Source organism: Panthera onca, chromosome C1 (genome assembly GCF_046562875.1).
Source record: "Panthera onca isolate mPanOnc1 chromosome C1, mPanOnc1 haplotype 2, whole genome shotgun sequence".
In the NCBI taxonomy this organism is placed as follows: Eukaryota; Metazoa; Chordata; class Mammalia; order Carnivora; family Felidae; genus Panthera; species Panthera onca.
The window spans coordinates 143,249,934-143,272,844 of NC_138346.1; the positions used below are offsets into that span (position 1 = coordinate 143,249,934).

The following is a 22,911-nucleotide window of genomic DNA, read 5'->3' on the forward strand; positions in this document are numbered from 1 at the left end:
GCGTCAGGCTCTGGGCTGATGGCTCGGAGCCTGGAGCCTGTTTCCGATTCTGTGTCTCCCTCTCTCTCTGCCCCTCCCCCGTTCATGCTCTGTCTCTCTCTGTCCCAAAAATAAATAAATAAATAAAAAATACCTTATTTTATGGGGCGCCTGGGTGGCTCAGTTTGTTGAGCGTCCAGCTTCGGCTCAGGTCATGATCTTATGGTCCATGTGTTCGACCCCCACGTCGGGCTCTGTGCTGACAGCTTGGAGCCTGGAGCCTGCCTTGGATTCTGTGTCTCCCTCTCTCTCTGCCCCTCCCCCACTCATGCTCTGTCACTCTCTGTCAAAAATAAACATTAAAACATTTTTTAAACATTTTATTTTATTAGTTTTTTTTAACCTTTAGTTTTGAGAGAGAGAGAGAGAGAGAGCAGGGATGGGTAGAGAGAGAGACACACACACACACACACACAGAATCTGAATCAGGCTCCAGGTTCTGAGCTGTCAGCACAGAGCCTGACATGGGGCTCAAACTCAAAAACTGTGAGATCATGACCTGAGCCCAAGTCAAATGCTTAATCTGAGCCACCCAACCATCCCTCTTGGCCATTTTTAATTGGAATTTGTTTTGTTTTGTTTTGAGTTTTTGGTGCTGAGTTGGACAAGTTCTTCATATATTTTGGGTATTAACCCCTTATTGGATATATCATTTGCAAATATCTTCTTCCCTTCAGTAGGTTGCCTTTTCATTTTGGTGTAGTCCCAGTAGTTTATTTTTGCTTTTTTTCTTTTGCCTGAGGAGACACTGCTAGAAAAAGATGCTGAAGGTGATGTCAGAGAGATTACTGCCTGTATTTTCTTCTAGGAGTTTTATGGTTTCTTTATGGTTCTTTATGATTTCTTCTAGGAGTTTTCAGGGCTCACATTTAGGTCTTTAAACCATTTTGAGTCTAATTTGTGTATGCGTGAGTATGGGTCTAGTTTCACTCTGTTGCATGTAGCTGTCCAGTTGTCTCAGCACCATTATCGAAAAGACTGTCTTTTCTCCATTGTATATTTTTGCCTCCTTTGTTGTAGATTAATTGGCTATATAAGCATAGGTTTATTTCTGGCCTATTTTGTTCCATTGATCTATTTGTCTGTTTTTGTGCCAGTACTGATACACTCTTTCGATTACTATAGCTTTGCAGTATATCTTGAATCTGGAATTAGGATACCTCCAGCTTTGTTCTTCTTTATCAATGTTGCATTGGCTATTTATGGCCTTTGTGGTTCAATACAAATTTTAAAATTATTTGTTATAGTTCTGTGAAAAATGTTGGTATTTTCATAGGGATTTCATTGAATCTGTAGATTGCTTTGGGTAGTATGGACATTTAAACAGTACAAATTCTAACAAACCATGAGCATGGAATATCTCTCCATTTTTGTGGCCTTCAATTTCTTTCATCAATGTTTTATAATTTTCGGAGTACAGGTCTTTCACCTTGTTAACCAAGGAGGAGGTGAAAGACCTACTATTATTTTATTCTTTTTGGTGCCATTTAAATGGGATTATTACCTTAATTTCTCTTTCTTCTACTTCATTATTAGTGTAGAGATTTCTATAAGTTTTGTACCCTACAGCTTTACTGAATTGGTTTATGAGTTCTAATAGTTTTTTTTTTTTGGGGGGGGGTGGAGTCTTTGGGATTTTCTAGATATAGTATTATGTCATCTGCAAAGAGTGAAAATTTGACCTCTTCTGTGCTGATCTGGATGTCTTTTATTTACTTATGTTGTTGGATTGCTTCAGCTAGGACTTTCAGTATTATATTGAATAACAGTGGTGGGAGTAGACATCCTTGTCTTGACCTGACCTCAGAGGAAAAGCTGTTTTTCACCATTAAGTATGATGTTAGCTGTGGGTTTTTCACATATGGCTTCTGTTATGTTAAGATATGTTCCCTCTAAACCTACTTTGTTGAGAATCTTTCTCATGAATGGATGTTGTACTTTGTGAAATGTTTTTCTTGCATCTATTGGAATGATTCTATGGTTTTTATCCTTTTTCTTATTAATGTGATGTGTAAGGTTTATTTGCAAATATTCAACCACCTTCTCATCCCTGGCATAAATCCTACTTGGTTGTGGTGAATGACTTTTTACATGTATTGTTGAATTTGGTTTGCTAATATTTTGTTGAGGGTTTTTACATGTATTTCATCATTGACACTGGCTTGTAGTTTGTTTGTTTTTTTTGTAGTGTCTTCAGTTTTGTTATCAGGGTAATGCTGGCCTCATAGAAGGAGTTTGAAAGTTTTCCTTCCTCTTACATTTGATAAAGTCTAATTTAAAGTTTTCTGTATGGATTGTATGTTTGACATTGTATTTAACACCTCTCATTGTAAACTAATGTCATGTAAGTTTTCTCCTGTTTGCTCTAAAAGTTTTATACTACCAGCTCTGATATTTAGGTCTCTGATCCATTTCCAATTTATTTTTACATATAGTGGTAGGCAAGGGTTTAAATTAATCTTTTTTGCATCTGATATCAGACAACCCAGCACTGTTTGTTGAAAAGACCACCCTTTCTCCATTGCAAATTAATTGACCATAAATATGAGGGTTTATTCCTAGACTCTCAATTCTGTTCCATGGATCTTTTATTTCACCATGATAAGTGTACTCTTTAATCCTCATCTCCTATTTCACCCATCTGCTCACCCATCTCCCCTCTTGTTACTATCAGTTTCTTCTCTATAGTTAAGAATCTGTTGGTTTGCCTCTCCTTTTCTTTTTCTTCCTTCTTTGCTTCTTTTGTTTCTTCCACAGAGGAGTGAGATCATAGGGTATTTGTCTTTCTTTGATTTACTTCACTTAGCATTATATGCTCTAGCCCTATCCATGTCATGGCAAATGGCAAGATTTCATTCTTTTTTTAATGGCTGAATAATATATACCATTGCATACATATACCACATCTTCTTTATCTATTCATCTATTGATGGACACACGGGCTGCTTCCATAGTTTGGCTATTGCAAATAATGCTGCAATAAATATAGGGGTGTATATATCCCTTTGAATGAGTGTTTTTGTATTCTTTGGGTAAATACCCAGTAGTGCAAGTACTGGATTACAATTTTAATATTTTGAGGAACGTCCATACTGTTTTCCACAGTGGCTGCACCAATTTGCATTCCCACCAGCAGTGCAAGAGGGTTCCTTTTTCTCCACATCCTTGCCAACACTTGTTGTTTCCTGTGTTTTTGATGTTAGCCATTCTGACAGATATGAGGTGATACCTCCTTGTGGTTTTGATTTGCACTTAGCTGATGATGAGTGCTGTTGAGTGTCTTTTCGTGTGTTTCTTGGCCATCTGGATGTCTTTAGAGAAATGTCTGTTCATGTCTTATCATTTTTTCATTGTATTGTTTTGTGGGTATTGAGTTGCATCAGTTCTTTATGTATTTTGGATACTAACCCTTTATGAGAAATGCCATTTGCAGATATCTTCTCTGGCTCAGTAGGTTGTCATTTAGTTTTCTTAACTATTTCCTTTGCTGTGCAGAAACTTTTTAGGTTTATGTAATCCCAATAGTTTATTTTTGTTTTTATTTCCCTTGCCTCAGGAGACATATCTAGAAAAATGTAGCTATGAGCATTGTCAGAGAGATTACTGTCTGTGCTCTCATCTAGGATTTTTATGGTTTTAGGTCTCAAATTTAGGTCTTTAATCCATTTTATTTTTGGGTGTGGTGTAAGAAAGTGGTCCAGTTACTTTCTTTTGCATGTGACTGTGAAAAATACCCAATATGCTTTGTCCCAATACCCTTTAAGAGATTGTCTTTTTCCCATTGCATATTCATTCCTCTGTTGTTGAAGATTAATTAACTATATAGTTGTGTTTTCTCTTCTATTCCATTGATCATGTGTCAGTTTTTATGCCAGTACTATACTCCTTTAATTACTGCCGCTTTGCAATATAACAAAATCTGGAATTGTGAAACCTTCAGTTTTTTTCTTTTTCAAGAACACTTTGGCTATTCAAGGTCATCTGTGGTTCATAACGTATTTCAGGATTGTTTGTTCTAGTTCTGTGAAAAACGCTATAGGTATTTTGATGGGGATTGCATAAAATGTGTAGATTGCTTTGGGTAGGATAGACATTTTACCAATACTTGTTCTTCCAACCCATGAGCATGGCGTGTCTTTCCATTTCTTTGTGTCATCTTCAATTTCTTTCATCCATATTTTATAGTTTTCAGAGTACAGGTCTTTCACCTTTTTGGTAAAGTTTATTCCTAGATATTTTTTTATTATTATGGGGAAATTGTAAATGGGATTGTTTTTTTAATTTCTCTTTCTGCTGCTTCATTATTAGTGTATGTGAATGCAACAGATTTCTGTACATTGATTTTGCATCTTGTGACTTTATTGAATTCATACATTAATTTTAGTAGTTTCTTGGTGGAGTCCAGGATTTTCTATATATACCATCATGACATTTGCAAATAGTGAAACTTTTCTTTCTTCCTTACCAATCTGGATGTCTTTGGTTTCTTTATGTTGTCTAATTGCTGTGGCTACTTTGTTGGCTTTCTTCAGTGATATACTTGAGTTCCTTTCCCATTATTCTTTGCATATCTATTGCTAGTTTTTGATCTGTAGTTAACACTAGGTTTATATATAATATCTTCTGCATATAGCAGTTGATGGTCACTTAAGTTCAAACCCATTCTTTAGTCCTCTCCCCTCCATGTTTTAGGTATATGGTATCATATTTCACATTATTTCATTTTGTGAATCCCTTGACTGATTTTTTTTTCCCTACAGAAATACTTATTGTGCAGGCTCTGTGCTGATAACAGAGAGGTCAATGTGGGGCTCAAACCCACAAATTGTGAGGTAATGACCTGAGCTGAAATTATCGACTGAGCCACCCAATCAAGTGTATTTTTCATTTCATTTATTGTGGTCTCGATCCCTGATTAGCTGCTTTTTATTTCTGTGTTAAGGGTCTCACTGATGCCCTCCACTCGTCTGAAGTCCAGTGTGTATTGTTAAAATCATTATATTCTCTATCAGGCATATCACTTTTGTCTGTTTCACTTTGATCTTTTGCTGTGGTTTGGTCCTATTATTTCATTTGAGAACTATTTCTCTATCTCATTTTGTCTGACTTCCTGAGTCTGTTTCTTTGTGTTAGGCAAGTCAGCTGCTTCTCTTGCTCTTAAAGATAATAGCCTTATAAAGAAGAGGTCCTGTAGTGCCTGTTTCCCAGGGCCTGGTGCTTCAGAGAGTGTTTCCTGGGAGTATTGTGTATGCTCTGCTGTTGAGTGTTGGCCTCTTTTTCCTTCAGTCCACTTGTCTACAGAGGCTTTTTGTGTACTGTGGGCAGTATCTAAAAAGGTGTGTGGTGGTCTGCTTGTGAAATGAGACCTGCACCTGTGAGAACAGAGTTCTGCACAAGGTGCCAGTCAGGAGATACAGTGTTGGCAGAATTTCCACTGGTCTTCTGGGGGAGGGGCCTCGCAGTGACTGAACTAAGGTGGCCATGACTGGAAAGGTGGATCCGAAATGTGAAGGGTGGGGCTTGGTGTAATTAAGTTAGGTAACGAGTGTCCACACTACACTAGTTCCTGCAGGTAGCTGTTGTTTATGCTGGGGGTGGGGAGGGGAATGGCACCTGCCAGCTCTTTTGTCCTGGAAGGGGGTCTGCCGGTGATTCCTGTCTCTCCAGGCCATGCTCTGAGATGAACAAATCACTCTCCATCTGTCTACCCCTGGCATTTTTCAAACTGCTGGTTTTGTGCTGTATCTGTATAGGCTGTTTGTTGTGCTGTCTTGAAAAATTATTTTCAATGTTTATTTTTATTTATTTGAGAAAGAGAGGGGCAGAAAGGAATCCCAAGCAGGCTCTATGCTCAGTGCAGAACCTAACACAGGGCTCAACCACACAACTGCAAGATCATGACCTGAGCTGAAATCGAGTTGGATGCTCAACTGACTGAGCCACCCAGGCACCCCTGTTGTGCTAAGGGCAGGGACTCTGCTTCCTAAAGCCATCTAGTCTCTCCCAGACTTGAGCTTGCTGATTTTTAAAATTCCAGGCTTTAAGTCTCAATGGTTTTAAGAACTCAAGACATTTGGACCCTCTCACTTTCAAATGCATATATGGGGATTTGTCCTCCACATTCATGGACTCCCCAGTGTGAAAGGCCTGGTTCATTTCACTCCCAGACCATCCTACCTTCTTTGATTTGGCCTCTTCTCTACCATTTATGTAATTATGGAATTTATTCTGTCAGTCTGTGGGTCATTTTCTGGGTTATTTACACTGATGTGAGTACGATCTAGTTGTATATTTGGGCAAGGCAAGCTTAAGGTCCTCCTACTCAGCCATCTTCCCACCTGACCCTCTGCTTCACTGATCTTTGTGCCTATCAATACCACACTATATTGATTACTGTAGATTCTCATCCACTATGTTCCCCACCCTATGAGGCTGCTTTTTGGACCCTTTCCATGGTTGGACTATTAGCTTTCATTTCCTCTAGTGTCCAAGGGAATAGATCTTATTTTGTTTCTTGGCCCTCCAGTAAAGCTTCCCAAACTGAGCCCCCCTTAACTGGTCTGAAGGCCTTGCTAACTTGCATGCTTGATAGACATTTTGAAAAAAGCGGTATAAATTCCAGAGATTGTCTCTTGAAAATAAATTACAATTTCCTTTTAATTTTTTATTTCTTTGGGAGTCCAAAAAATTCTGAGATACTCCTGTTTTGGACTTGTAGGGTTAACTAAATTGCTCAGGACCATTTTATAGCACAGTTTCTTTAAAAGAATAATGACTAGGGATACCTCGGTGACTCAGGTGGTTAAGCATCTGGCCCTTGAGATACCAGCTCAAGTCATGATCTCATGGTTTGGGGATTAAGCCCCACTGTCAGCACAGAGTCTGCTTGGGATTCTCTGTCTTCTTGTCTATCCCTCTCCTGCTTACTCTGTCAAAAATAAACATTTAAAAATAAATAAATAAACATAATGACAAGACTTCCAAAGGGCTTCATCTTAGATTGCATTTATTGACCTCTTTATTATTCTTAAAATCTAGAGTTTAGACCAGGAGGCCAAAATGAGAATTTTCTCAATTGTTTTGTGAACTGATACAATGGCTAGAATCATCCAGAAAAAAATAAGGTCACTTAGATTTATTAAAGTTTCAACTTAAAACCTCATTTTTCATTTTCAAATAAATAAAAATACTGTGTCTTATAGTTAGGGATACAAGTACTTAGTTATCCTTGTTGGAATAATGGTTCTCCTCTATGTGGGGGAAGTCACTGTACAGTTAGGAACTGGGAAGCAGGGGGCTGAAATCTAAGAAGATAAAGGTCTTTCTTGGAACAAAGCTAGTTATCAGTCACCACCAGATCACTATGTAGCTAGAATTCCAGAAATGATGAATAGAAGTTCATCTTCTATTTGGTCTTCATGGATTATACCTGTGAAGCAAAAAAAGGACAGTTTGAAGAAAACACCTAAAATATTTTGGTAGCTTTTGGGAACACTGTGTTGTCTTCCCAATATATTCCATTTTTCCTCATTACATAGCAGTAGTGGTTTATGTGGAATAGACCCAACTCATATTCAGTTGAGGGAAGGCTGTGATGGGTCTAGATCAGTAAGAAATTCCTCTTCTCTCACCCCCATCCCTTGCCAGAATGATGGGGTTAGTTTATAGCAATCCCATGGGCATATGGATTGGTTCAGGATTGGTTAGTGTGAAGTTCAAGACTCTTACCAAGACAGTGGACTATACTGTATGTGAAGCTGGGAACTAGTAAACAATTTTGCCACTCAGACAACTTCTAAGATGGCATAAAGTATTCATGCCACTATGCAATCTTCTCAACCTTGAATATGGGGTGGACCAAGTGATTAGTTTTTAACTAATTATGGAATACAGCAAAAGTGATAGGATGCCACTTTCTGAGATTAGTTACAAAAAAGCTGTAGCTTCCATCTTGCTCACTGTAAGGATAAGGCACATGAGAAGTAGTGAGGTATACTATGTAGAGGTCTCCAGACAACAGTCAATGAAAAACTGAGGCCCTGAGTTCACCGGCCTGTGAGGAACTAAATCCTAGCAACGACCACAAGAGTGACCTTAGGAAGGGAATATTACTCTAGTTGCACCTTCAGATGACATTGTAGCCCTAACAGCTTAACTGCACACTCATGAGAAACTGTGAGCCAGAGTCCTTAAGCTAAACTGTTTCCATATTCTGGACTCATAGAAAGTGTCAGATAAAAAATGGTAGTGGCTTAAAGTCTTCGGAGTAATTTGTTAAGCAGCAGAAGATAATTAACATTCTATCATAAGAAAAGCTAGATTTTTGTAAATTTGCAATTAAAAGCATTAACACATACTTGCTAATAGTAATTTAATAATGAAAAGGTTATTAGACATTAGTCTTTATACACAAGTGAATTTGATTTATAGAAATCATGCAAAGAGAAAAAATTCAACTACCTACTCAAAGCTCTCTATTTTTTAGCCTTTAAAAAAAAATTTATTTAAATTCAAGTTACTTAACATACAGTGTAGTATTGGTCTTAGGAGTAGAACCCGGTGATTCATCACTTAAATATAACACCCAGTGCTCACCCAACAAGTGTTCTACTTAATAACCCATCACCCATTTAGCCCATTCTGCACCCACCTCCCCTCTAGTAACTGCTAGTTTGTTCTTTGTATTTAAGAGTCTCCTATGGTTTGCCTCCCTCTGTTTTTAGTTTTCCTTCCCTTTCCCTGTGTTCATCGGTTCTGTTTGCTACGTTCCACAGTAGTGAAATCATATGATACTTGCCTTTTTCCGCCTATTTCGCTTAGCAATACATTCTAGTTCCACCCACGTTGTTGCAAATGGTAAGATTTCATTCTTTTTCATTGCTGAGTTAGTATTCCATTGTGTGGAGTACTTACACACACACACACACACACACACACACACACACAACATACACACACACACTACGTCTTCATTATCCATTCATCAGCTGATGAACATTTGGGCTCTTTCCATACTTTGGCTATTGCTGATAGTGTTGCTATAGCATCAGGGGTGCATGTGCTCATTTGAAGCAGCTTTTTTGAATCCTCTGAGGAAACTCCATACTGTTTTCTGGAGTGGCTGCCACCAGTTTGCATTCCCAACAGCAGTGCAAAAGGGTTCTTTGTTAATTATAGACATTTTGGCAGGTGTGAGGTGGTATCTCATTGTGGTTTTGATTTGTATTTCTCTGATGATGAGTGACGTTGAGCATCTTTTCATGTGTCTGTTGGCCATCTGGATGTCTTCTTTGCAAAAGTGTCTATGCATATCTTCTGCCCATTTCTTCACTGGATTATTTGTTTTTTGGGTATTGTGATAAATTCTTTATAGATTTTGGATACTAACCATTTAATATGCCATTTGCAGATATCTTCTCCCATTCTGTTGGTTGTTTCCTTTGCTGTGCAGAAGCTCTTCATCTTGATTAAGTCCCATAGTTTATTTTTTGCTTTTGTTTCCCTTACCTCCTGAGACACGCCTAGTAAGAAGTTGCTGCGGCTGAGGTGAAAGACGTTGTTGCCTGTGTTCTCCTCTAAGATTTAAAAAAAAATTTTTTTTTTTTTAACGTTTATTTATTTTTGAGAGAGAGAGCACAAGCAGGGGAGGGGCAGAGAGAGAGGGAGACACAGAATCTGAAGCAGGCTCCAGGCTCAGGGTCACTGACAGCGGGGTTCGAACTCACGGACCATGAGATTATGACCTGGGCCAAAGTCAGATGCTTAACAGACTGAGCCACCCAGGTGCCCCTCCTCTAAGATTTTTGATGGCTTCCTGTTTCACATTTAGGCCTTTCATCCATTTTGAGTTTATTTTTGTGTGTGGTATAAGAAAGTGGTCCAGTTTCATTCTTCTGAATGTTGCTGTCCAGTTTTCCCAGCACCATTTGCTAAAGAGACTTTTTTCCATTGGATACTCTTTCCTGCTTTGTCAAAGATTAGTTGGCCATACATTTGTTGGTCCATTTCTGTGTTCTCTGTTTTGTTCCACTGATCTGTGTGTCTGTTTTTGTGCCAGTACCATACGGTCTTGATGATTACAGCTTTGTGGCAGAGGCTAAAGACTGGGATTGTGATGCCTCTGCTTAGGTTTTCTTTTTCAATATTACTTTGACTATTTGGGGTCTTTTGTGGTTCCATACAAATTTTACGATTGTTTGCTCTAGCTCTGTGAAGAAGGCTGGTGTTATTTTGATAGGGATTACATTGAATGTGTAGATTGCTTTGGGTAGTATAGACATTTTAACAATATTTGTTCTTCAAATCCATGAGTATTAAATACTTTTCCATTTCTTTGAGTCTTCTTCAATTTCTTTCATAAGCTTTTTAAAGTTTTCAGTATATAGACCTTTTACCTCTTTGGTTAGATTTATTCCTAGACAGCTTATGGTTTTTGGTATAATTGTAAATGGAATCGGTTCTTTGATTTTCCTTTTTTATACTTCATTATTGACATACAGAAAAACAAACGATTTTTATATGTTGAATTTACTTCCTGCAACTTTGCTGAATTCACATATTAAGTTTTAGCAGTTTTTTGGTGGAAGCTTTTGGGTTTTCTATGTAGATTTTCTATGTGTAGATCATACCATCTGTGAAGAGTGAAAGTTTGACTTCTTTGCCAATTTGGATGTCTTTAATTTTTTTTTTTTATTGTCTGATTGCCGAGGCTAGGACTTCGAGTGCTATGGTGGACATCCCTGTTGTGTTCCTCCCCTTAGGGGGAAATCTCTCTGTTTTTCCCCACTGAGGATATTAGCTGTGGGTCTTCCCTATATGGCTTTTATGATGTTGAGGTACGTTCCTTCTATCCCTACTTTCTTGAGGGTTTTTATCAAAAAAGGATGCTGTATTTTGTCAAATGCTTTTTCTGCATCTATTGAAAGGATCATATGGTTCTTCTCCTTGATTGTGGTATAATATATCACATTGATTGATATGTGAATATTGAACCAACCCTGCAGCCTAGGAATAAATCCCACTTGATCATGGTGAAAAATTCTTTTCATGCACTGTTGAATTTGATTTGCTAATATCTTGTTGAGAATTTTTGCATCCAGGTTCATCAAGGATATTGACCTGTATTCTCCTTTTTAGTGGGATCTTTGGTTTTGGAACCCAGATGAAGCTGACTTCACAGAATTGAGTTTGGAAGCTCTTTTTCCATTTCTATTTTTTGGAACAGTTGGAGAAGAATAGGTATTGACTCTTACTTAAATGTCTAGTAGAATTCCCCTGGGAAGCAGTCTGGCCCAGGACTCTAATTTGTTGGGATATTTTTGGGAACTGATTTAATTTCTTTGCTGGTTATGGGCCTGTTCAAATTTTCTATTCCTTCCTGTTTGAGTTGTGGTGGTGTGTGAATGTCTAGGAATTTTGTTCAGTTTGTTGGCATATAATTTTTCACAGTATAATTGTTTGTATTTCTGTGGTGTTGGTTGTGATTTCTCCTCTTTAATTCATGATTTTATCTATTTGGGTCCTCTCTTCTTAAGTCTGGCTAGGGGTTTACCAATTTTATTGATTCTTTCAAAAAACCTGCTTTTAGTTTCATTTATCTGTTCTACTGGTTTTTTGTTTCTATATCATTTATTTCTGCTCTAATCTTATTTCCTTTCTGCTGGCTTTGGGCTTTATTTGCTGCTCCTTTTCTAGCTCCTTTAGGTGTGAGGTTAGGTTGTGTATTTGGGACTTTTCCTCCCTCTTTAATTTTTAATTTTCTAAAAATGCTTATTTTTGAGACAATGAGAACACATGCTTGAGCAGGGGAGGGACGGCGGTGGGGGGGGGGGGGTGGGGCGGCGGGGAGACAGAGAGAATCCCAAGCAGGCTTCACACTGTCAGTGCAGAGCCTGATGCAGGGCTCCAACTCACAAGCTGTGAGACCATGACCTGAGCTAAAATCAAGAGTCAGACACTTAACCAAATGAATCACCCAGGCGACCCCCTTTCTTCTTGACGTAGGACTGTTTTGCAATGTATTTTCCTCTTAGGACTGCCTTTGCTATATCTCAAAGGGTTTGGACTGTCATGTTTTCATTTTTTGTTTCCTCATAGTTATTTTTTCATTTCTTCTTTAATTACCTGGCTGACCCATTAATTCTTTGGTAGGATGTTCTTTAACCTCCATGTATTTGAGGGCTTTCAAATTTTTTCTTGTGGTTGATTTCATGTTTCATAGCATTGTGATCTGAAAATAGGCATGGTATGACCTTGGTCTTTTTGTACCTATTGAGGGCTGGTTTTGTGACCCAGTAGTGATCTATTCTGGACATTGTTACATATGCACTTGAAAAGAATGTATGTTATTCTGCTTTAGGATGAAATGTTCTGAATATATCTGTTGAGTCCATCCAGTCTAGTGTGTCATTCAAAGCATTGTTTCCTTGTTGATTTTCTGCTTAGATGATTTGTCTGCTGCTGTAAGTGAGGTATTAAAGTCTCCTACTATTATTGTATTACTATCTAGGAGTTTCTTTGTGATTAATTTGTATATTTGTGTGCTCTCACACTGGTGGCATAAATATTTACAATTGTTAGATCTTGGAGGACAGACCCATTTATTATGGCATAATGCCTTTCTTCACCTGTTGTTACAGTCTTTGTTTTGAAATCTGGTTTGTCTAAGTATGGCTACTCCGTCTTTCTTTTGACCTCCATTAGCATGATAGAAAGTGAAGGGATGGAGAACCATCTATCTGCAAGGGTCCTTAGGTCCAAAATGAGTCTCTTATAAGCAGCATATAGATTTAAAAAAAATTTTTTTTAATGTATTTATTTTTGAGAGAGATAGAGACAGAGCATGAACAGGGGAGGAGCAGAGAGAGAGGGAGACACAGAATCCAAAGCAGGCTCCAGGCTCTGAGCTGTCAGCACAAAGCCTGACTTGGGGCTCGAACTCAAGGACTGTGAGATCATGACCTGAGCTGAAGTCGGATGCTTAACTGACTGAGCCACCCAGGTGCCCCGGATATTTTTTTTTTAATCCAATCTGCTACACTATGTCTTTGGATTGGAGCTTTTGGTCCATTTACATTCACAGTGATTATAGAAAGATATGAATTTAGTGCCACTGTGTTATCTGTAGAGTTGGTGTTTCTGGTCATGTTCTCTGGTTCTTTGTAGTTTTTGCTACTTTGGTTCCTTTTTTTTCCCCCTCCACTCAGAGAGTACCCTTAAAATTTCTTGCAGTGCTGGCTTAGTGGTCACAAACTCTTTCAGTTTCTGTTTGGGAAACTCTCTTTCTATTCTGTACGACAGCCTTGCTGTATAAAGGATTCTTGGCTGCATATTTTTCCTATTCAGCACATTGAATATTTCCTGCCACTCCTTTCTGGCCTGCTAAGTTTCAGTGCACAGGTCTGCCACTAACCTTCTGTGTCTGCCCTTGTAGGTTAAGAATCTTTTGTCCCTATCTGCTTTCAGAATTCTCTGTGTATTTTGCAAGTTTTACTATGATATGTCATGGTGTTGACCTGTTTTTTGTTGATTTTTGAATGGGCTTCTCAGTCTCTTGGACTTGGATGCCTGTTTCCTTCCCCTGGTTAGGGAAGTTCTCAGCCATAATTTGTTCACATAAACCTTCTTTTTCTCGCTCTTCATCTTCTGGGACTCCTATGATACAGATGTTATGTAGTTTCATGGAATCACTTAGTTCTCTAAGTCCCCGTTGTGATCTAGTAACCTCCTTTCCCTCTTTTTTCAGCTTCATTATTTTCCATAATCTTATCTTCTATTTCACCTATTCTCTTCTCTGCTTCTTCCATCCTCAATGTCACTATATCCAGTTTGTTATGCATCTCAGTTAAAGCAGTTTTAAGTTCATCCTGACTAGTTCTGAGGTCTTTGATCTCTGCAGCAGTGGTTTCTCTGGGGTCTTCTATGCTTTTTTCAAGCCCAGCTAGTAGTCCTGTGACTATTCTAAATTCTTGTTCAGATATATTGTTTATATCTGTGTTGAGCAAGCCCCTGGCTATGATTTCTTCTTGATCTTCCTTTTGGGGAGAATTCCTCCATCTTGTCACTTTGGCTAAGTTTCTGTCTTTTACATGTTTTAAAAACCTGTTATGTTTCCTGTATCTGAGAGTACTACTATATTAAAGAGGAGTCATACACTGTCCAGGGCCTGACACTCTAGGAGCATACTCTGGTGTATGATATGTGCATTCTGCTGTTGTTTTGGCTGCTCTTTCCCACTTGTCAGTCCTCTACAGAACTCTTCCTTGTTTGCAGTGGTGAAGTGTTTGGACCTCTAGGTAAGCTTTGATTTGTTGGTTGACATAACCCTAGAAAAAAAGGGTGGGGGGAACTAATCCTATAAAAAGAGAAAAGGAACAGGAACAACAACAAAAAAAACCTAAAAAATCAGAAACTATAAGAAAGAAAAAGAAAGGGGGAAAAAAAAATCAAACTATGAGCCTGATTCCAAAGGAAAAAAGGAAGAGGTTAAAAAAACAAAAACAAAAAACTTCTGTTGGTGCCTGGGTGCTGTGCTAGTCTGGAGGAGAAGCATTTTAGTATCACTTTTGCCCCAGTAAATAAGCAGTTGCTGGCACAGAGGGGTAGGGTGTGGTATAAGTGGCTCTCGCTTCCACTGGGGGCCACTGTGTTGCTCTCTGAAGTCCCACCATGTTGGGTTTGGGGGGGGCATAAAATGATGCCACCCCAATCTTTGTACCAGGACTGGGGATTTCAACCCCTGCTTCTCAGGCAGCCCTCATGGATTAGCGAGGGAAGTCAGCTTGCCCTGAGCCAAAACTCTCTTGTATTTTTCCTTGGTGAACAGCTGGGATTCAAAACCCAAAGTCTTAAAGCACCCAGCACAAGGCAGATTTGCTCCCCAATCCTGGAGTAAAGCCTCTCCCCGCTTCTGATTAAAGACCTTAAGCTGGCACCTGCAGGGACTTTTGTCCTTGGGGTGGCAATAAACCCTCTTCCAAAAGTATTCCAGGAAGGGGACTGTTCTCTACCAGTGGGCCCAAGGGATCAGAGATTGCTACACCATGCTATGCCCTTGGGGGCCAGGGTCCTCCTCCCCAAGAGCATGCACCATGGCTCTGCTCCTGAGAAAGTAACACACTTCTGAAACCTCACAGTTTCGGGTCCAAAAGCTTTTGACAGAAGAAGAACTGGTACACTCAGTACTTCTCACTCCCCAGTCCATGGTCCAGAGACGTTTTCCTCTTGTGCAAACACGATGCTGCACTCTCACAACCCCTCTCTTTCTCTTCTTTTGTCTCTCCACAGAAAAAGGTTCCCTCCCCTCCCTGGCTCTGCTATTTTATCTTCCTCAATTCACACAGACACACCTTGCATCTGCTAGATCCTTCTGCCACTCCACAGATCTATTTCCTGTGTGTTCCAAGTAATCTGACCTCAATACAGCTGTTTTTGAGGGAGGAGGAAAATCCAGGGTCCCTTTACTTCTCTGCCATCTTAACTCCCTGTCTCTCATAGGGAAAATGATGTAATGAGGGCCCATTCATTCAGAATCCCTTCTAATACTGACAGAGTCTGGGTAAAGGTTTACCTTTGATTATTTACATTATTTGTGTAAGTAAACAATGATTACAAAGGAAGTGTTAAGTCCACTTAAAACATCTATTGTCAAAAGTCCTCAAAAATACTTTAACGCCATCTGTTTACATACAAGTTTTAAATATGTTAATTAAAAATGATTCTTGATTGTATTATTCATTAAATAGGGAGGACTTCTGGGTAAGGCATTCTTTGTTATTTTCTTTACCTGAAGCTCAATGAAACAAACTCCAACTTCACTATATTTTTAGAAGGGGCTCTGAATTGATGTTTACACAGGTCAACCTGAGCTCATTCCCTATGTAAAAGCCTTTGTTTTACAAGGTCCTCAGGGGAGCAGGGTCATTTGAAAGCCACTGGGAATAAATTGGGCAGTAGTGACTGTGCTGACTCCTTATGTTCAATTATCAAGCAGGTTCAATAAAGGGATGCTGTTCCTTCTTCTCTGCCAAAATTCCTCTCCTTCTCATAAAAGATGTGCTTGAAGAGCTTTTTGTTTTCGTTTTTATAAAAAATAAAATGACATATATCAAATGTGCTTCTGTGAAGTAGATAGGATTGGAGGCAGAGAGGGGAATTTTCCTTTTTAAAATTACATTTGCAATTCTGTATTAATTTTTACAGTAAGCTTGTATAATTCAAGAAATTGAAAGTTAAAAAGAAAAATAAGCTCCCCGAGAAGGTCTCATTTGTAGTTTTGGCTAAATTTCTTCAATCTTAACATTAAATCACTACTTATCTGAGCACCTGAGAGAATGAAGTGAGAAGTAAAAGGAGGAAAGGGAGAGGTATGATTAAGGCAGGATGAAAGAGGGGACACTCTGATAGTTGTGAAAAAGGCAAGAACCTGGGAGAGTAGAGGACGGCTATGTGCCAGGGAGCAAGGTCCGGATTCAACAGAGCAGGACTTGTACATTCACCGGCTTACCTGCAAAGGAGATGACTAAGCTATTGGCTGTGTTGGGAATGGTTTGAAGAGGGAAGAAGGAAGTTCTCAGTGGATGGCTACAGTGGTTAGGTTTCTTCCCAGGAAATAGCAATGTACTTTAACGAGTAAGATGGGACATAAGGGATGATCTAGGTTTGAGTATGAAGAACTAGCTGCAATCGCCTCTAAGGAGGAATAACAACAAGGATGGGGCAGAAAGTAACAGGAGTGGGGAGTAAGTGAATGGGGCAGCTGGGAAAAAAGGGATACCATGTTTTTCCTTAACAAACTGAGGATATCTTGAGGTCTATCCTTAGTTTTTAATATTTCTAATAGGAAAAAAGATTCCAAATGGGCAACAAATGAAAAAAACAAACCAAAGTAAAATACAATCCAACTCACCACTCTGGTTAACAGCTGGTTTTAAATATGAGAGTTAAACTTTCAAGGTCTTCATTCTTTAAATGCAATTCTTTAAGCAGAGTCTCTATAAACTGTGTGAACACCATGTTTTCCTGAGAATGCTTCTGAATGCCAAGAATCGGGGTCAGTCTGAAAAAAACAAAAATTTAAATGCATATCCATGAAATAAGAAGGACTAAGGGGGCTCCTGCCTTCTACATGGCAGAGGGAATTTTGTTAAATTGGAGAGACTTCATCTATCTGCTATGACAAAACCCCCTGAGACAGAAGGCTTTACTAATAAAAGCAGAGGAGAAACCTCAGGAAAAGACTGAAAGATCAAGCATATTGTTAAGTATGGAAATAAACCTAAAAGCCTGAATCTATAACATGTTCTTCATTACCCCAGAAAAAGCCACCAAGTTCTTCTCAGAAATGAAAATGAAGTATTTCCACTTGGGGAAAGGAGGCTGTTGAAAGAAGCTTGGAGGTGGGGAATTGCTTTTAAACTAAACTGAATGTTTATATCACCTGAAAAATAAAAAAGATAAAGACAAATAGGATTGTATTTTGGATGAAACCTTAACATTTTTATTTTTAGAACACTAAACAGATGAACTACATCTTATATGGCATTTAATACAAGCTTTTTAAGGAACACTGCTTTTTTCTCAAGGCATTTCCAGCAAATACTCCTGAAGACAGATTATTCTCAAAAGTAATTTTCAATGAAATGTCATTAAATACTCACTTTTTAAAAATCATGCTTACCAATCAAAGATTAAAACCATTACTTTTCATATATATATATGTAAAATATATATAATAATGATATGTAATTATATACTTATGCATGTTCTCGAGATTATATACTTATACAAACAATTATATACTAAAGCATCAGCCTTTGTAAGTTATATTTCTGGAGAGCTTTTGGGGAGAAAATTCTTTTATCTTTAAACAGTCTTACACTTACCACAAAGGTCTTCCAGATGCTTTAACACTGGGCACTGCCACCAGGCACATCAAATATAAATAAAATAACCTTCTGATTTAAATCAATAAGGCTCAAGGAATCGGCGTGGAGCAATTCCACAGTAGTGAGTGTGGAAGGCAAAATGTTATTTTCTGAGAGACAGATTCCTTCCTTGCTTAGCCATCTCATACAGAAAGCACAAGTAAAAGGAAATATTTGTTACTACTATCTAAAGATGGCTGGCACTTTGAGAAGGTGGTAAAATCTCTATATTCCTCAAGGTATAAAGAAGTGGAGACTAGATGACTCTTCCAGTGAAATCCAGAGTTCTACATGGGGAAACCACTTTAGTGTATTCCTTCCCCACCTTTCCTATATTTCTTTACAGCTAGAGAATGCAGTACCAGGTTTTCACATTTTACGAGCTTTGTCTACAGGTATTCCCCAAAGGTAGGAAACAGGACAACCCAAGCTTTCAATGTCAAGCCCAAGCAGGCACTTGGGCAAACTGGCATTTGTGGCCAGGTATTCCTGAGGCATCTTCCTGCAGTGAAGGTGGAAACCAGAAGTTAACTCTGGCTTTTCTCACGTGTATCAAGTTTCTCCTACCCTGCAATAAGACCAAAGTTACTGGGGATTGGATAATGTTAGCTAAAATAAAACCAAGAAGTCAGAGGAGGTAGCTCGGATATGTCAACTCCATACAAACCTAGCTTTTGTGTATATTTAAGAACGGTACTTACATGGCATGTCCAAAACAATTCCTCTGGCTTTCAAAGAGACTAGTATTTGGTTCATATATGAAAAGAAAATCTCAATTACTTCTCAAAGTGCCATTCGTATGTTTTAAAACTTACCCCTCAGCTTAGATGTAAATGGTGACTAGATTTCTCAACCTATGTGCCAATATGAGAACAGGAAATGAAAAGATCAAGAAGCAGCTTCTAGGAGAATTGTTCTATCAAGTGCCAGGATTATAAAATATTTTAGGAATATTTCTGATACTTCTCTAGCAAACTTGCAGGGCTTAAATTATAATAACTTCATTATGTGTTCAAATACACCTAAATGTTTTGTTTAGAAAAAAAATGTGGGAAGACAGCGATATAGAAAAGACCCTCAGATCCTCTCCTGTATGACACACTGAATCCACACCTACATGTAGACCAATTCCTCTTAAAGAACTGAGGGTTGACTGAACAGCTCCTGCCCAACCAAGGATTGAGGGACCACCTAGAGAAAGGAGCAATGGAGACATAAACAACAGGAATCTTGCCCTGATGTTGCAAACTGCAGTGGAGAAGGATAGTACTGAGGGACCAGGAGTAGATCTCAGCCCTTACAGCACAGAAAAAAAAAGCCACACTTTAAAAGGGCATCTAGAATATAAAGGAACCAGCTCTCTAGAGCATCAGATAAAGGGCAGGGAGCTGCTAGACTATGCTCCGTGGGTCAGAGGTACTGGCCAGTATCATTGTTTATGTTCCCTCTCTACCTTGATGGCATAGACAGGAGCAGGGTACAGGCACCAGAGTTGGTCTGCTGCTTCACTGAGCCCCAGTCCCCTAGACCACACTAGCCCCACCTGCCCTGCTACAAGGAAAAAAGGCTGTAGACAACAAGGACAACTAGTATATAAAGGAATGAGCCCCAGGGAGTCTGCCAAAGGGCCAGGGAGCTGCTGGAATGCTGTGGCGTCAAAGGTACTAGTGCATGTCATTGTTTATGTCCCCACTGCCCCTTCATAGCATGTACCAAATCAGGGTCTGGGCAACCTAACGCACACCAGCTCTAGTGGTCTCCCCAAGGTAGCCACAGTGCAGTGCACACTGAACCACCCCTAGACAGCACCCACTACAGCTCCAGCTGTCTTGTCAAGGCAACAGGGCCCAAATCATCCTGTACCTGTTTCAACTCTAGATGATTCACCAGGGCAACTACTGCACAGATTGCCCCTGAGACCTCCTAGCCTGCAGCAGCTGTCCTGCCAGGGCCCCTCAAGTGCAGACAGCTCTGAGACCTGGCTGGTGTGTCTTAGCTCCAGCCATCCTGGCAGCATGTTCCTCACATGGAGTGCCTTGGGACCCCTGGCCTATACCTGATTTAGCTCCTGCTGTCCCATCAAGGAGCACCCTGTGACTCCAAGGCCACTTTGGTTCCTGCTGTCCTGGCAGCGTGCCCCCTGTGTGGGGTGCCTTAGGACTACCTTGTTCACGCCTGCTTCAGCTCCTGCCATCCCACCAGGAACCCTGTGCCCATTCAGTTTCAGCCACCTTGCTAGGGTGCCCTATGCACAGAGCACTGTGGGTCTCCCTCCCATCCACCCTCCAACCCCTGCTGCCCATTTTGACTTCATCTACCCTGCCAGAGTGCTACATGCCTGGAATGCCCAGAGCTCTGAGCCTACACTGGTTACAGCATTAGCCAACCAGCTAAAGTCACAGACAGTCTACACCAGAGATATTCCTATACAATGCCATTATTTCAAGTCTAGGAGAAACAGCTGTTCTGCCTAATTCACAGAAACAGAAAGTCAAACAAAAGGAGGCAGAGGAATATGTTCCAAAAGAAAGAACAAAGCAAAATTTCAGAAAAAGAAATAAATGAAACCAACACCAGCAGTCTACATGATAAAGAGTTCAAAGGAACAGTCATAAAGATGCTCACTGGACTTGAGTGGATAAACTCAGAACTTCAACAAAGATACAGAAAGTATAAAGAACCAATCAAAGTTGAAGAATGCAGCAGCAAATGAAAAATATAATGGAATGAATCAACAGTAGATTAGAGGATGCAGAAGAAAAGCTCACCAATCAGGAAGATAGGGTAATGAAAAGCATCCAAGCTGAACAACAAAATAATAAAAGAATTTTTAAAATGAGGATAGGTTAAGGGACTTCTAGCACACCATCAAGTGTACTAACATTCACATTATAGGGGGTCCCAGAAAAAGGAGAGAGACATCTAGGTCCAGGAAGCAGAGAAAGCCCCTAGTAGGATGAACCCAAGGGTATCTACACCAAGACAAACTACAATTAAAATGTCAAAGATGAAAGAATCTTAAAAAAAAAAATGCAAGAGAAAGCAATAGTTACATATAAGGAAAACCCCATTAAGCTATGAGCTGAAATTTTGCAGGCCAAAAGTAAGTGGTAGGATATAGTCAAAGCGCTGAAAGGGAAAACCTACAACTGAGAATATTCTACCCAGCAAGGTTATTCAGAATAGGAGAGAGTCTCCCAGGCAGACAAAAGTTAAAGTTCATCACCACTAAGCCAGCCTTACAAGAAATGTTAAAAGGACTTTTTAAGCTAAAAAGAAAAATCATAATTAGAAACTTATGAAAAGAAAAAACTTCTTGAGTAAAGCAAACATACAGTAAAGGTAGCAGATCAATCATTAATAAAACTAGTGTGAACACTGAAAGACAAAAGTGGTGGGGCCACTGTGTGTGTCACTCGGTTGAGCATCTGACTCTTGATCTCAGCTCAGGTATTGATCTCAGGGTCATGGGTTCAAGCCTGACATTAAAAAAAACAAAAAACAAAAAACAAGAAACAAACAAACAAAAAAACCACAGTAGTAAAATCATCAGACATTTCTCCAAAGACAACATCCAGATGGCCAACAGATGAATGCAAAGATGCTCAATAGCATTCATCACCAGGGAAATGCAAATAGCCCCAATGAGGTATCATCTCACACTTGTCCGAATGGCTAAAATAAAAAAACTCAAGAAACAAGTGTTGGCAAGGATATGGAGAAAAAGAAACCTTGTGTTGTTGGTGGCTTTGCAAACCGGTGCTGCCACTGTGGAAAATAGTATGGAGGTTCCTCAAAAAGGTAAAAATAGAACTACCCTGCAACTCAGTAATGTACTACTGGGTATTTACCCAAAGAATAAGAAAACACTAATTTGAAGAGATATGTGTACCCCAATGTTTATTGCAGCATTACTTACAATAGCCAAATTATGGAAGCAGCCCATGTATCTAGCAATAGATGAATGGATAAAGAAGTACACACACACACCAGAGTATTATTCGCTCATAAGAATGAAATCTTGCTATTTGTAACAACATGGATGGAGCTAGAGAGTATAATACTAAGCAAAATATGCCAGTCACAAAAAGACAAATACCATATGATCTCATTCATATGTGGAATTTAAGAAAACAAATGAATAAGTGGGGGAAAAAGAAAAGAGACCAACCAAAAAACAGACTCTTAACTACAGACAACTAAGAGAGAGTTACCAGAGGGCAGGTTGGTGGGGGGAGAGACAGGTGATAGGTGAGCGGGGGTTAACAGTACATTTACAGTGATGAGCACTGAGTAATGTGTGGAATTGTCGAATCACTATTATTATATACCTGAAACTAATATAACACTGTGTATTAACTACACTGGAATTAAAATTTTTTTAAAAAGTAGTAAAACCGATTATATCTAAAAATTAGTAAAGGGACTAATAAAATAAAAACACATAAAATATGACATTAATATGTAAAACATGAAGAGGAAGAGGAAAAATGTGCTTTCAGAATGTGTTTTAACTTAACCATCAAGTTAACACAGACTGCTATAGAATTAGGATGTTACACATGAACCTCATGGTAACCACAAACCCAAATCCTTTAACAGGTACACAAGAAAAACAAAAAGAAAGGAATCCAAGCCTAACACTAAAGAAAGCCATCAATCACATGGGAAGAGAGCAAAGGAAGAAATGGACAGAGAAGAACTATTAAAAACCCCAGAAAACAAATAACAAAATAGCAATAAGGCCATACCTACCAATGATTACTTTAAATGTGTATGTCCTAAATGCTCCCATCAAAAGACATAGGGTGACTGGATAAAAAACCAAACCCATCTATTATGCTGCTTATAAGAGACTCACATCTTATCTAAAGACACAGATTGAAAGTAAAGGGATGGAAAAACATATAACCATGCAAATGAAAGTGGAAAAAAAAATGAGGGTAGC

The 22,911-nt window shown here is 39.1% G+C and overlaps 1 protein-coding gene across 5 annotated transcripts in view; it reads right to left on the reverse strand.

The window, feature by feature from the left end:
- Positions 1–7,028: 7,028 nt before the first annotated feature.
- Positions 7,029–22,911, reverse strand: part of RPAP2 (RNA polymerase II associated protein 2) — a 98,719-nt gene continuing 82,836 nt past the window's right edge. Inside the window, exons 12-13 of one of the 5 annotated variants that reach the window (XM_060625401.2) lie at positions 16,946–17,095; positions 7,029–7,468 (exon numbers count right to left, since the gene is read on the reverse strand). In XM_060625401.2, the coding sequence (XP_060481384.1) occupies positions 16,954–17,095 (142 nt within the window). In that variant the 3' untranslated portion in view covers positions 7,029–7,468; positions 16,946–16,953. The other 4 variants (XM_060625405.2, XM_060625404.2, XM_060625403.2 and 1 more) reach the window with 4 other exon arrangements.